Raw genomic sequence first — 14167 nt, 5'->3', positions numbered from 1 at the left:
TAAACGCACGACTCATGACGCATATATGAAAATAAATATGTACTTTTAAAAATGTTATTTTTGTCACTTAATTGTACTATCATTTTCTTTTTTAGTGATGTTATTTTCATTCCAATATTTTATCTTTCTACTCACTTTTTAATGAATTTTTAAGTACAAATTTGTCCATTTGCAAAATGAATAATAAGAACATTAATTATCTTGTTTTGCTTAATTTAACAAAAAAAAAAAAAAAGTTAGGCATAGGAGACAATTTGTCTACCTTAAACCCTAACTCATATTTTTATCTCTTTTCATTCAAATAAAGTAAAAAAATATCAATGGACTTAGAAGACGACTTTTTTATTGAACAAATGGAAGATGACGCTTTTACGGAAGAAGTAGAAGATTATGTTTCCATTGAAAAGGTGGAAGAATAATTTGCGTATTGTATTTTTGAATTTGTCGTTGTCGAATTCTTTTGAATTTGGATATCTTTGTCATTTCCATTTAAATTTGCAGATTTTACTAGTTTTCATTTACATATTATTTGTTATATTTTTTTAAGAGACAATTTTATAATTTCATAAGTATGTATGTATTAAAGGTTATTTTGGGAATAACAGTGCGTGGCGAAATAGCATTTTAAATTTTTAACTTTTTAACGTGGGTGGGATTACAACGTGAGTGAGAAAATAAGACAATAGTGTGAGTCTAGTAGCTCTCTTCTTTTTTTTTGCAATCTTTTTAAATTCTTATACCATCTCCAAGTTTAACCCTTAAAACCTAAAATTTTTAATCCAGAAATATGTTTTCTACACGGCTATCACAACGATCCGTCGGTCCCTCAATTCACTCCACCACCAGCCTAAAAGAGCCCTAATGAAGAAAAAAAACGAAAATGACGGGATACTTCGGGGAATTACATCGCTCTTTGATTTGAAGAATAAGGCCTACGAGCTCTCCAACCCTTTTAAGTTAAAATTTTAGTCCAAAATTATTAAAGAATGAATTTAGGATTAGTAACTTATTAAAAAAAAAAAAAAAATTATGTAGGCAATCCAAATTTAATTTTATGAACATTTTGACCTAAAAATATTTAAATTGTTCGATAAATATTAAAAAATCACTAAACCGACACTATGAAACTCATGGAACACTATAAAAGAATATGAAACACATGAAAGAATTCTTTTCTTTAATTATTTTAACCGTTGGATTTAAATTTGGATCGTTAAATTTTTTATTTATCGTTAGATTTGATCATATTGGATCTTAGCCGTTGAATTCAATAAATATATAAATTTTAAATTTTAAAAATATATATACATATATGGTGGGCCAACCCACTAACCCAGGTAAAGTTATGGTTTAAATTTACCCCAACAAATGAGTTTGGGGTTAAAACTCATATTTGGCCCAAGGATTGGAGCAAGTTGAGGTAAGTTTAGAACCTAAAATTTTAGTTTTACTCCAAGGATTTGAAGTTCCATTATAAAATGATTTGTCAAATCTAGAGAGTATTTCAATTACTTATAAGTCTAAATTTGATTTAGTTGCATTCCTTGTAACTATCGTCATTGCATCATCATCGTCCATCTTTGATCTTTGATATCCCTTAAGTGCCTTAGAGCATCCCTGATTTGGAGCCTCGTGTCATCGTCGATGCCATTTTCGACGACCGGAGTCGGGAGATAGAGACATCGAGTTGGGATGAACAAGAAGGATGGGGACAAAGGATGAGCTTGACTGGTTGCACCGCTGCCAAACCCAGACTCTGAGATTAAGATTCAGAGAAAGAGAAGGTTACTGAACGAGTAAAGTATAGAACAGGTCGGTTCGGGGACTCGGGTTCTAAACTTATGGAACCGCCCCGCCTCGCCCCGAACCCACTCCGAATCGACAATACCCGCCCAGACCACGGGTTTTGTACTCGTTTGCCCAGCCGTTGATCTTTCACCCTCACTTTAAGGGGGGCAAAGAATAGCAAAGAGAGCAAACCCTAGCCTCTATCTCCATGTACATTGTAACCCTCAATTTACATAGTGAAACTGAATCGACACTGGTGCAGACGTAGCCCCATCTTGGGTGAACCACGATATATCTTTGTATTCTTGTGTATTTGTGTGATTCACGATCGGATTTACGTTAGTCCAAGATCGACCCGATTTTATGCATCAACATATTTCTTGCAGAAGGCTTAAGGTGTGATATCGGCTTTGAAAAGTTACATATGGTTCAATAGAATAGCCAATGGATCAGAAAATGAGAATAAAATCCGAGGTGAAAATAAAACAAAGATAAAAACAGTTGAATCAAATTATTTTAAGCAACAAAAATTAGGCTAATCTTTATTGTGGTGGTCTACGTTGTTGGCAACTAGCTGGATGGTGGAGTCTAAAGTAAACTAGGAAATTTTTTAATTTTATCCCAAATATGATTTAGGCAATAACTACTGTGACCAAGCAAGCATTCATTCTCAACAGCCGATGTCCATTACATATCCTAAGTTATCTAAAAGATAGGTAAGGATATGAAATGCTAAAACAATGACTAATTACATGTTACAACTAAAAATGATAATGGAGGAAGCTAAACATACCTTGCACCTCGCTAAGGCACCATTCCGTTTAATAGAATCCTTTATTAAAGGTGTGTGATCCGCCAGATCATTCGGAGAATGCTTGACGTCATATAAGAACAGTCAAACTTTGCGCTAAAAGTAGCAAAACAGAGGTAGCAAACGGTGGTTGTTGTGAAAGCTACCTGAAAACTTTAGACAATTGAACCTACAACGATTTGTAGGATGCTTTAGGCTTACAAATAAAGGTGAATAGCACTAGACCGTAGTACTAAGTGACCACATTCAACTCTATTGTTTAAAGTAAATAAAATCTAAGTAAGATGTATATTGCAAATTTTAAAAACGACATTGATTGATCTTCAACATCTAAGATGTGTCAATTTCATGGACCATTTTTTATTAAAAAAGAGTTATAAAAATAATGTGCATGCCACCTTAAATCAGTAATCTCATGCCCTCCAAATCAGGAATTTGATCAACTATGGGACTAAGGAACTAAGAATGAAAACTTGATCAACTAAGTTTCCTACTACCTCGATTCCTCATTCTTGATAAGTAAACATGTCGTTAGCGCCCTCGAATGAGGTTAAAGTTCTCATTAACGCAAACGGGTTTGATATAAGCACTTTATCGATACGAAAGAGCCAAACTTACAACAAAATTCAACTGTCATTCTTCCAGATTAGTAACAAAAAGTTCTCCAACATATGCTCTTTTCTTTTACATTTCATTTCACCTCTTGCACTTCACTCTCTTTTATTTTCTTTCCATTTTTTACCTCACCCACCAATCAAAAAAAATATCTTGTGAATTACATCGTCTCTGGAATGACGTAATTACTGTAAAAAGAAAGTTACTATCTACATAGTGGAAGTAATTTACAATGTCGTCCTTTTTTTTTTATTTTCTTTCAACCTGTGACTCTAACTCTGTTTACAACCAAACATATTTTTATGGAGCTCTCTTAAGTCTATTTACGCCTTTCCTTCAACCTACTTAACAGCTATGCACCCTCCTTCCCCTTCCACCCCGATCCCGCCTCCCAGAGGAGTGTTGCTGCCATCATTCTCAACCTGTGTAGTGTCTGAGGCAGTGTCGTCGATGCTCAAGTTTGAAATTTCACCGCCAAGGGAAGAACAGCTTTCATCCTCTCCGCTAATAGATGTTGCCGGTGACACGTCAACAGGGGATGGCAATCTTTCTGTGTCATCAACTGGTAGTTGCAGACTCCAAAACATAATGCTGGCTGTTAGTGTCAAAAGCATCTTCTGATTCACCTGCAATAACATCACAATAATGACTCGATGTTAGTTGAAACTGCAGTTTATGAAGTTATATGAAACCCAAAAGTTGTGCTTGTCTATAAAGTTCAAGGGCACGTCGGTATTTTTTTCTCTAAAACGCAAAACTTCAAAATATTCGGCCACAAACCATACTCGATTAAAATGGTGTGACAATATCATTCTAATAAACCATGCACGCCATCAAAATGATGAGAAGGTGTCACTACTTTAGTCTCTAAGTATTAAATGAGGTAAATCAACAAAAGAAACATTGCAGTTGGAGTCATTCGTTACCTCCATGATGTCCTCAGGCAACAAGAATATGGAACAGCCAAGCTTCCGTGCAACGCTGACTATGTATGTAGCATTCAACTTCTTTTCATCAGCTATCATGGCACCCAAAAAAGCACTTTTTCTCATTAGTACTTTACTCAAACTTGGCCAATTGGTCAAAGGCCATTTCTTGCTCAGCTGAAAACGATGTTGCAAAGAAGCTTACCACTTTCACCCTTAGTAACAAGGTTCCAATTGACAACTCTAGGCTCCACAGCACTGAGAAGCTCGAGAAAGAAAATCCCGTTTGACAGGCTCTTATCCTGGAAAAAAATCCCAGGTTTCAGGATACAACATAGAAACATCTCTAGAATTATGACTGCGCTTAAACTTAAAAATGAAAACAGGTTTAGTCTGTTTGAACCTTAAAACTCTCCATTTGAGAAGTTCTGCCTGTGCTTCTGACTTTGTTGTTAGCCCACTTTAAAATATCAGTGTCCGTCATCTCCTTTCCTTGGGAGTGAGATCTTAGATTTTTCAAAAGTTGAAGCATATTAAACCTCATCAACTGCCATAGGAATGCTGAAAAAAAAGGAAAACAAACTTTAGTATTTAACAACAAATTCTCAATAAACAAAGAGATGACGAATAATCCAATTCAACAAAAGGAGAAAACATTTTATTTATTTATTAACTGCAAGTAGCAAACAACTAGACATCATTTTATTCTTGAGAATAGAAAACGAAGAAGTTTAACATAAAGTCAGATTGTCACCCTCTGAAAACAGATTTATGTACTTTATTAATAAACTACATCATGCAACTCCATTGCAGAACTCAAATAAAACTGAGGTAGTCAGTGAAATCAATAGAAGATAACAAGAGCCAGCAACGAATAAAATTCAATGTAGTATTTATCCAGTTGCTGCTAAGCTCAAAAGCAAAGGGACTAGGAAGGTGCACACAAGGACATATTGATGAGTGAAAATTACCAAGTATGAGTTTCTTGTTTCCCTGCACAATATCATTTCCAGCTACATTCACCAGCGAGAATTTCAGTTGCTTTCCAATCCTTACAACTTGATTGCAATTCTCCACTTTTCTAAACGGCATTCTAATTGGAGGCTTTGATGCTTGCTTCCAGTTAACTGAACCTGGTGAAACCTTATCGAGTACTTCTAATAGTATCCATCTGCATACAAGAGTTATAAAAGTAAATCCCACATATAAGAGGCTTGAGAAAGCGAAAATCATAAATTACTCAGGAAAAAGCAATGTAACTATCTCTGTCAATTGTCAAATAAACTAAATAATTTTGGCGACATGCAACTCTTCTCGCATGTTTTAATCATAATCAACAACTTTTTGAAATATAGAAAACTTTTCAAGTTAATGACTGTTTCTTACCCATTTCTCACATCCTCAAACACATTATTAACATAACTACCAATGCCTAGACTGTTGATCCACAGCCGGAAGCATCTCTCTTCTCTTGATGTTTGCACATCGTCTGTCATCATCTCTGCAAAAGAAATTTTCTTGCTGTCTGTAGAGAGGCCATTCCTGCACACGGACATGGTATATTCAAACAAAATACCAAAATTATCAAGTAAACACACGCACACACACCCAGAGACAGAGACACGGAGCAGGGAGGGTAGGGAGGGGAGAGGGAGGGAGGGAGTATGACAAGACCAAAATCTAGGCTACTAGAAGGACGTGATTCCATCAAATTCTTTTGACAACATATCATATGCAGAATTGTATGCCTATGCTTATCCTCAAAATTCTCTACCTAATTAGTTCCATCCCATATAATACGTCTTTCGTAAAACAAAACAAAAATAATACAAAGTTACTTTCTGACTATAAAAGATAGTGATAGTTCATTTCCAACCTTTCATGGAATATTTGTGCCACAAATGCCAGATTTAAGTTTGAAGAACCCTCGAGAATGTCTTTTGGAGTCAAGTATCTTTTGCAGTTCATTCTCTCAGCATGATCAAGAACCAACTTTGCCCTTTCATTGGGTTTGGCATCCAATGTAGCGGGATTGCAGTGTTCTGGAGCAAGAACATTAAGTAGGTAAGCATAAGCTTCTCCATCCTGTGCTTGGATTACAAATCATGGAAAAATAATCAGATGGTTTAAAGGTCAATTCAAATTGTGAGAAACCAATAATGAAACAGCGGTAGTAAGCAGTGAACTGCAAGTTCTGATTGAATGAATTATGAAGGGGCTAAGTGAGGAAAGAGGATATCACTTGCAAATATTTAAACCAGAACAAATCTCATTAACAATACTAGTCCTTCACTCTCTTCTATACCAGGACAAATATATTCTGCGTTATATTACCTGTTCTATAAATCAATCAGATCATTTCTTTTCCAAGTTAGTTTGCGTTGGAGAAATAACCAATCGTATTAAGAATGCTAAATTCCTTACCACCTACCCGCAAAAAGAGAGAGAGAGAAAAAAACCACAAGAGGAATAATTATGGCACTGCTACTGTGCTAGATGTTCCTAGATATACAAGAGGAATGATAAAATACCTTCACGTCAGAAGAAAAGTTTGAAACAGGTTTCTTGTAGCCTGCTTTTTCGAGGTGAAAATTCATCCATTTCAACAAGACCTTCTCAGGGGGTAAACTCAAAAGCTCTTCAACATCCTGTGACATAATAATACAAGAGAAAGAAAGTCCTTAACAAATTCTTCTTTTCCAAGAACTTATTAACTACAAAGTTTTCAAAGATAAGACTACGTGAAAAAATTCCAAACTGGATAACCTTGCTATCATCCACCAATTCTACAAGCTGAGGTGTCTTCTTAAGATTAAGATCTGCCAACAGTTGGATCTGAAGTTTCCATATTGGTTTCATGCAAAAAAAAAAAAAGTGGAAAGAGTCAACTATATGAATCAGTACTCCAACTTGCTTAATTTCTCTGTGGTTATGCTAAATTTAGTGTCAAAAATAAACTTTAGTTACCTACCTTTATAATTTGCGAAATCAACCCCAATACCAGATGAGGCTGCAAATAAAAATAACCAAAACAAAAATTTAGTATCCAAAAATACACACCAAACTAGTTTCAGAACCAAAATTTTAAACGTACTCTTCCTTCAATCAGGTCCTGTGTGCCAATGTTAACCACTGTGCAGCCAATGGCCTTGGCAGAGTTGAGGCAAAGAGTATGGTTCTCATTCCTCTCCCATGGGTTGAGAACCCTTTTGGTGTTAATTGCTCGTTCATCTATTGTCCCAGGCACAGCAACATTTATAAGCTTGCTGCATTTGATCAATTACATGAATTTAAAAAAAAAGAATTAAAAACAGCTTTAACTGACATAACTGCATAGACATTAATAAACTGAACCCTGCTTAAATACCAGAGGAGAACTCCATCTTTTGCAAGGTGGAATAGGTCATTTGTAGCTGGGTCTAATGGGAGAAACTGCTTTAGAAATGGGTCATCCCCAAGATAGCTGTTTATGTGAGCCACATAAGATGCTCTCTCAGATTCACTTATTGTATGAAGGAGGGTGGTTGTAGTGGCCTTCAAGAATGATGAAGAGTTCTTTGAACCACCCGATTTTGCTGTTGTTTGCCCTTGCAAAATTAAGAATGCCTGTGCAATTTGTGCAAAAATTAATATGTGAAATCCTATAAATTCCCTTGTAAATGTAGCAAATTACATGCAACGGCTTACACACCTAACTACACAATAAGCAGAATGAAAACATAAAAAAACATTTCTTCTGATCTGGGACTTCTTTCGATTAAAAAGGGTGGTATAGTACTATGATACAACAAACTGCCACACTTATTCGAATCTAGAGAGGGCAACACACATATGCAGCCCTGCCCCTGCATCAAGCAAGCTGTTTCTGCAATTTGAAGTTTTAAACCAACGACCTCCAATCGTTATGCTTATACCTACTTTGTTCAGCACTACGATTAACTCAGTAACATGCATGGGGGAGTGAGTGTGTGAATGTGCGTGTGTGCGTGTGAGAGAGAGAGAGAGAAAGAGAGAGGGGGGGGGGGGGGGGAAGAAAACAAAGAAACAATATGAATCACCTTAAGGAAGGATTCAAAATCAATCTCGTCGCTGAAGTCAGACTCCAACCCGCTTAAGCTACCTCTGATCTCCTCCTCAGAATACATTTCTCTAAATGCCTTTAATTTCATCATTAAAGGTGGCAAATCTCCAGCCAAAACTTTACCATTCTGATTCTTCACTGAATTAAACTGAAAAGAAAGCCACATATTAAAGAAAAACCATCACATAACATCCAAAAATCCCAAACGATATCAAAATTCAGACTCTTGTACACTTTAAACATCAACTGGCTAGGGAACAAATTATACATACTTTGGATTCTAGACTGCGAAGCTCAACCTGCGTGAACTGGCTTTGAAGCGATTGATCCATAATGTGAACACCCACATAACTTGACATCTCCACCAATTACCAAGTGGAGAAGAAAACGATTTCTCAGTTTTTGAAATCTTCCTCAGATTTCACTGCTGGAGAAAAATCTAGTATGAATATATCAAGCAACAATTCATTAGTCTCCAGAATCAGAAACACAAAGCAAGGCAGCCTAAATTGTGCTCTATAAAATCACCAACCTATCCTACTCTGTCAAATCCATCATGATGAATATGCCAAATTAAGGCATAAACTTAATTACTGAACCAACGGAATAACGATGAAAATGACAAATCGGAAATCTAAATCCGAATCAGAAATATATTTTCTGCATTGAAGCACCAAATCTAATAAAACAGTAAAACAAACAACATCAACATGTTAAAACATCCAGTGGAGTACAATTCTGAGTCTGTTCATCCTCTGACATGCTAATCATGAACAAAAACAAAGAAAGGTAAGGATTTTGAATCAAACCCAATAAACAAAACGCAGAAGTGATCAAAACCCGAAGTCCAAGTACCAGTAAATATCAAACGCAGAAGTGCTTCTGTTCTTAAAAGTGCTTTTTCAAGAACAAAGTTTGCAAACGAATCAAAACCCAATAAAGAAAACGTGAAATCTACGGCAACCCAGAATTCCATACCTCCAGAAAATCAAGAACATGCACTGAAACCAATGCCCAAATGGATCAATTACTTAGTTCCCCTCAGAACATCGGTGCCCGAGAACCATCCAACACGTATAATGCAGAAAACAGAGAGATGAGTTTGAGAGAGAGACAGGATCGATTTTCCTTCGTGGGGGAGCAAAGTGCGAGAGAGAGAGAGAGAGAGAGGTGTATGGTAACAAGGACGGACCCGCTGAGAGTCCATACCAAGACAGCCGAGAGTTTACTGTCTCCGAGAACCCGAATCACGCAGCGATTTGCGTACGCGCGCGTGTACGTTTTGGTTTGGTGGACTCGCTCGTTCTGTTTTACAACGCAGCGCGTGGGTGTACACCTGTTTGGTGTCTTCTTAAACCACTTTTGGAGACTTTTTGGACTCTCTCTCTAATTTCTGTATTTTTATTTATTTATTTTTCATTTTTATCCTTTTCTGTTTTTTTTCTTATCACAGAATTTTGGTGACACATAACACACATGTGTCCATCAAATACCAAAGCATGCCATTTTTGAAGATCAGGTTGGGGCAGGGATCCTAGGCATGTTGTTGTTGTTATGGTTGTAATTGTTTTTTTTTTTTTTTTTTTTAAAAGATGACAACCGGTAGCAACTTATGGTTATTCATTTCTCTTGAGGATCGGAAAGACTTATAGAAACATTTCAACCTCGTTCTAACCACAAATCTGTCTTTCTAGGCATGTTGTTGGATTGATATAGATTAGAAAAATATACACGGAACGCATGACTTATCTTTTATTTAGACGTTAATGTATAACGTTTTAAGTTAACATATATTTGTGTTTTTTGGTACTCACTGTAGGTCAGGTAGAAAAAATTATGTTGAGCAGTCATAAGACTCATAACAGGTCGATTTATATGCCAACGGCTACGAATCCAAACAAAACCTGTGACTCTGTGAGTTAACGTCGGAATAAGGGAATTTTGGTAGTGACAAAAGTTTCATATTAAGGACTTAAATTGAGAGGGAAATGTTAGGACATTTATTTATTATTGTATTAATTGGCGCAAGTATTGAATCAAAGGCTTTGTATGGGTAGTTGAATTGGCACTTCTTTTGGTAATTGGCATGACTATAACTTTGTGTTGAGACTTGGGAGTTCGGAACCACGTTAACTGGTATAGCGGTAAGAGCGTGAACTATGGCTTTTTAATAAATAAGAAAATGTGGGAGGTTCTAAGTTTAATGTTCCGAGCTGGTGATCTTCTTGATTGTAGCTACGGACAATGTGAAATTCTCCATGATCTCTCTGGGCCCGGAAGAGATGGATAAATGTAGTTTACCACCAATTGTCCTTTTTTTCTTGAAAAAAAAGACTTGGGAGTTTGGTGCTATGGATTTTATGTTTACGTATTAAAATTATAATTAAATACTCATATTGAAAATACAAAGCGAGATCTAGAATTATCAATAACAACATGCAAAATTTGTCAGCTGAATATGCTTCTAGAAAATAATTAATCTATGAGACTATTTTGTCTCAAAAGAAAACAATTCTAGAGTTACCAAAAAATTAATTTTGGGTGATTGAAGTACTAATTAAGAGAGTTTTTATTTTTAGTATGAAATATTTTTTTGTGTATTTTTCTCTTTGTATTTGTGTATTCATGTAAGATACCACATCGCCCAAGGGAGTGAATCTTGTAAGTCGTATATGTATATTCTCATCTCTACCTAGCATGAGGCCTTTTGGGAGCTCACTGGCTTCGGGTTCCATGGGAACTCTGAAGTAAAGCAAGTAGCGCGCAAGAGCACTCCTATGATGGGTGACCCACTGGGAAGTTCTCATGTGAGTTCTCAGAAACAAAAACCGTGAGGGCATGGTCGGGGCCCAAAGCAGACAATATCGTGCTATGGTGGAGTTAAGTCTGGGATGTGACAATTTTGTATCAGAGCCTAACCATGGTCGTGGTGTGCCGACAAGGAGTGGTCGGGGCCCAAAGCAGACAATATCGTGCTATGGTGGAGTTAAGCTCGAGGATGTGACAATTTGGTATCAGAGCCTAACCATGGTCGTGGTGTGCTGACAAGGACATCAGGCCCCTAAGGGGGTGGATTGTAAGATCCCACATCGCCCAGGGAAGTGGATCATGTAGGCCTTATATGTATATTTCCATCTCTACCTAACACGAGGCCTTTTGGGAGCTCACTGGCTTCGGGTTCCATAGGAACTCTGAAGTTAAGCGAGTAAAGCGCGAGAGCACTCCCATGATGGGTGACCCACTAGGAAGTTCTCGTGTGAGTTCCTAGAAACAAAAACCGTGAGAGCGTGGTCGGGGCCCAAAGCGGACAATATCGTGCTATGGTGGAGTTGAGCCCAGAATGTGGTGAGGGTTCGGGCCGGGATGTGACAATCCAAGAGTGAACAATGATTTTATTTAAAGTGCTAATAATAATTTCCGTAATTAATCAGGTAAAACACAATGGTATTGGTTATCATGATTCTAAAGGAAACTAGTTAGTGACTTCGCTGAAAAAACTCATAGAGACACATTTCAACCTCCTCACGACTGTTATTTTATGATTCACCAGTGCCAGGAATTAGTAATCATGATATGAATCTTGATTGTTATTCTTACTTGGTGACAAAGAAGTAATGGGTAGAGGGTTGAGCAAGGCAGATAGATACATCAAAAGTAGACCAAACGTAGATCTAGATGGTAAATAATTGAAGCTTTGTATAGTATAATTGTAAATTAATGTATTACCTGCCATTTTTCATGAATTGATTGATAAGTATAAAAATGGTTCACTGAAGGCCCCATGTTTGCATGTCAACTTTGTACAGATATTTGGTGTGTCCCAGCTCCTCCTTTGAAGTAAGTTACAATCCAATGAGAAAATATAACATAAAATATGGACCAGGAAAAGTGATCCTTTGGTGATTAAAATAGTAAACTCTTATAGGAAGTTCGTGGTCTCCACAACTTCTCTTCCCTTCAAGAGATTGGTTGCTAAGGATGTGTTATACACACTTTTTTTTTTTTTTTTCTCTTACTTCTGACGTATTTTTTTAATTTTTTATCGTCAGAACGAATAAATTAAAGAATATCAAATGACAAAAATTAATAAAAGATGTGTAAGAACTAAAAACGGGTGTATGAATATTACATTCTTTTTTAAATCTCTTTAGACAATGTACTTTTTCAAACTTTTTTATTTTGTGGTCACCAATTGTACAAGAGACGAACTTACCTACAATACAATATGTACGTTTTTCTCTTATTTCTCGTTTCGTGTGATAAATATGGGTGTACATTTAAATCAGTAAACAAGTATCAAGTGAGCCAACAAACTAAAGAAAAAATTGATTTCACCTAAATTGGTTGCTTATTTTCGGGTGTAGCAAATGGAGTCCACCCTTTTAATTTAGGAAGTTTTAACGAAATACTTCCGGTACTGTTCATTTTTAACGAAAAACTACATTTTTACCTTTCCCTAATACTATTCACTAAATATTTATTTGTCATTTTTCATTAAAATTAAAGTTTTTTTTTTTTTTTTTACTTTTCATTAGTTTTCCTTTTAATTTATAAGCACATTTCAAGCATGTTGTTCTCTTCATATAATAATAGCATTTGCCTACACACTTTGTATGTATGAACATATTTTTTTAGAAAATGAGAGAGGGAGAGAGAGAGGGAGAGAGAGAGAGAGAGAGAGAGAGAGAGAGAATGTGAGGGGAGTGAGAGGTTTTTGTTTTTGGTTTATTTATTTATTTATTTTAAATATTAGAGATATTTTAACAACACCTGTAGGTGAGACTTCAATAAAAAACAGTAAAATTTAGACATGTGAAATTACATTATTGCCCATCATTTTTTTTGTGTGATAGAATACTAAATTGTCTTTTCACCCTCTTTTAGTTGGCAAAGAGATTTCATTAATTAATAAATATATACACCTTAAGCTTATTTGCTAAAGCAATTTTTTCACGTTATAATAACAGTTTAATTTGAAAAATAGACAAACTAAAGTTGATCAATAACGCATATGAAATTGTACACTAATTCACAGTAAAGACGAAGGAGGAGAGTTTAATTATGAGATGCAGTGAGTTAAAGATAAATATTTTAACTATGAGAGATGATATTGATTGATCAATCTCTCAAACTCAATAATAGTAGCGATTCTGCTCCCTCATGAAAAACGAAAAAAACAAAAAACAAAAAAAAAAAACCAAATAATAGTCCAGTCTTTTGATAAAATAAAATAATAGTCCAATCTTTGGATTAAAAAAATACAAATAATACTTGATAAAAATTTTGAGTCAATCAGTTGCTTCCATGTCTTTGGAGAAACGAATTATGTCACTGACAGTTTAACAACTTTAGGGCACTCTTAGTATTCATAGGAAAGTGTTATTGACATTCTAAAAATCTCATTCTATACTCGTCACAAATATATTTTTCTTTCCTAATATAGAACGTTTGAAGTGTAGAATGAGATTTTTGAAGTGCTAATAACAATTTCCTATCATATTGTATTTGGCTTAATTCTGTTGTTAGTTGTGCAAAAATAAAAGCCTCGCAGTTTGATAACTTCTTGTACTGAATGTCCTAGAGACATTTTTGTATAATTTTATTTTCCTTCTAAAAATAAAAGATTTTTTTTTTTTTTTTGGTCAGGTTACACTGACATTCATTCGTCCCCTTAATTAAGTAGTAGCCACCGCCCACGACCGACCGCTGCATCATTCCCATATTCCTGCTCATGTGCAAGCCACCACGGCATCCCAGTTTTTCTTTTTAAATGCAATCTTGGAGTTAATTCACTCCTTAGATTGAAATGAAATATGATGATACCAAAAAGATAAAAGAGTAAGGAGAAGAATGGTATCTTGCATAGTTGCATTGATGCATATATACACACAAAATGAACTCTAGTAGACAGCATGATATAATAGAACTTCGATATATTATAACTTC

General features: G+C 35.6%; 1 protein-coding gene across 1 annotated transcript; it reads right to left on the bottom strand.

The window, feature by feature from the left end:
* Positions 1–3213: 3213 nt before the first annotated feature.
* On the bottom strand, positions 3214–9425 carry LOC103951436 (fimbrin-1). The gene is made up of 15 exons (XM_009362800.3): positions 9200–9425; positions 8494–8660; positions 8199–8369; positions 7508–7746; positions 7235–7406; positions 7112–7150; positions 6907–6975; positions 6672–6788; positions 6017–6225; positions 5527–5682; positions 5112–5311; positions 4544–4701; positions 4346–4442; positions 4141–4232; positions 3214–3840 (listed from the first exon to the last, which is right to left on the bottom strand). Exons 2-15 carry the CDS (start codon positions 8578–8580, stop codon positions 3556–3558), a joined length of 2091 nt encoding a protein of 696 aa, XP_009361075.2. The 5' UTR covers positions 8581–8660; positions 9200–9425; the 3' UTR covers positions 3214–3555.
* Between the last annotated feature and the right edge of the window lie 4742 nt (positions 9426–14167).

The sequence above is a fragment of a genome, unplaced genomic scaffold, assembly GCF_019419815.1.
Source record: "Pyrus x bretschneideri cultivar Hongxiangsu unplaced genomic scaffold, Pyrus_bretschneideri_v1 Contig66, whole genome shotgun sequence".
Lineage (NCBI taxonomy): Eukaryota > Viridiplantae > Streptophyta > Magnoliopsida > Rosales > Rosaceae > Pyrus > Pyrus x bretschneideri.
Note: the sequence above shows the minus strand (reverse complement) of the source record. Positions and strands in the feature narration are given on the sequence as shown.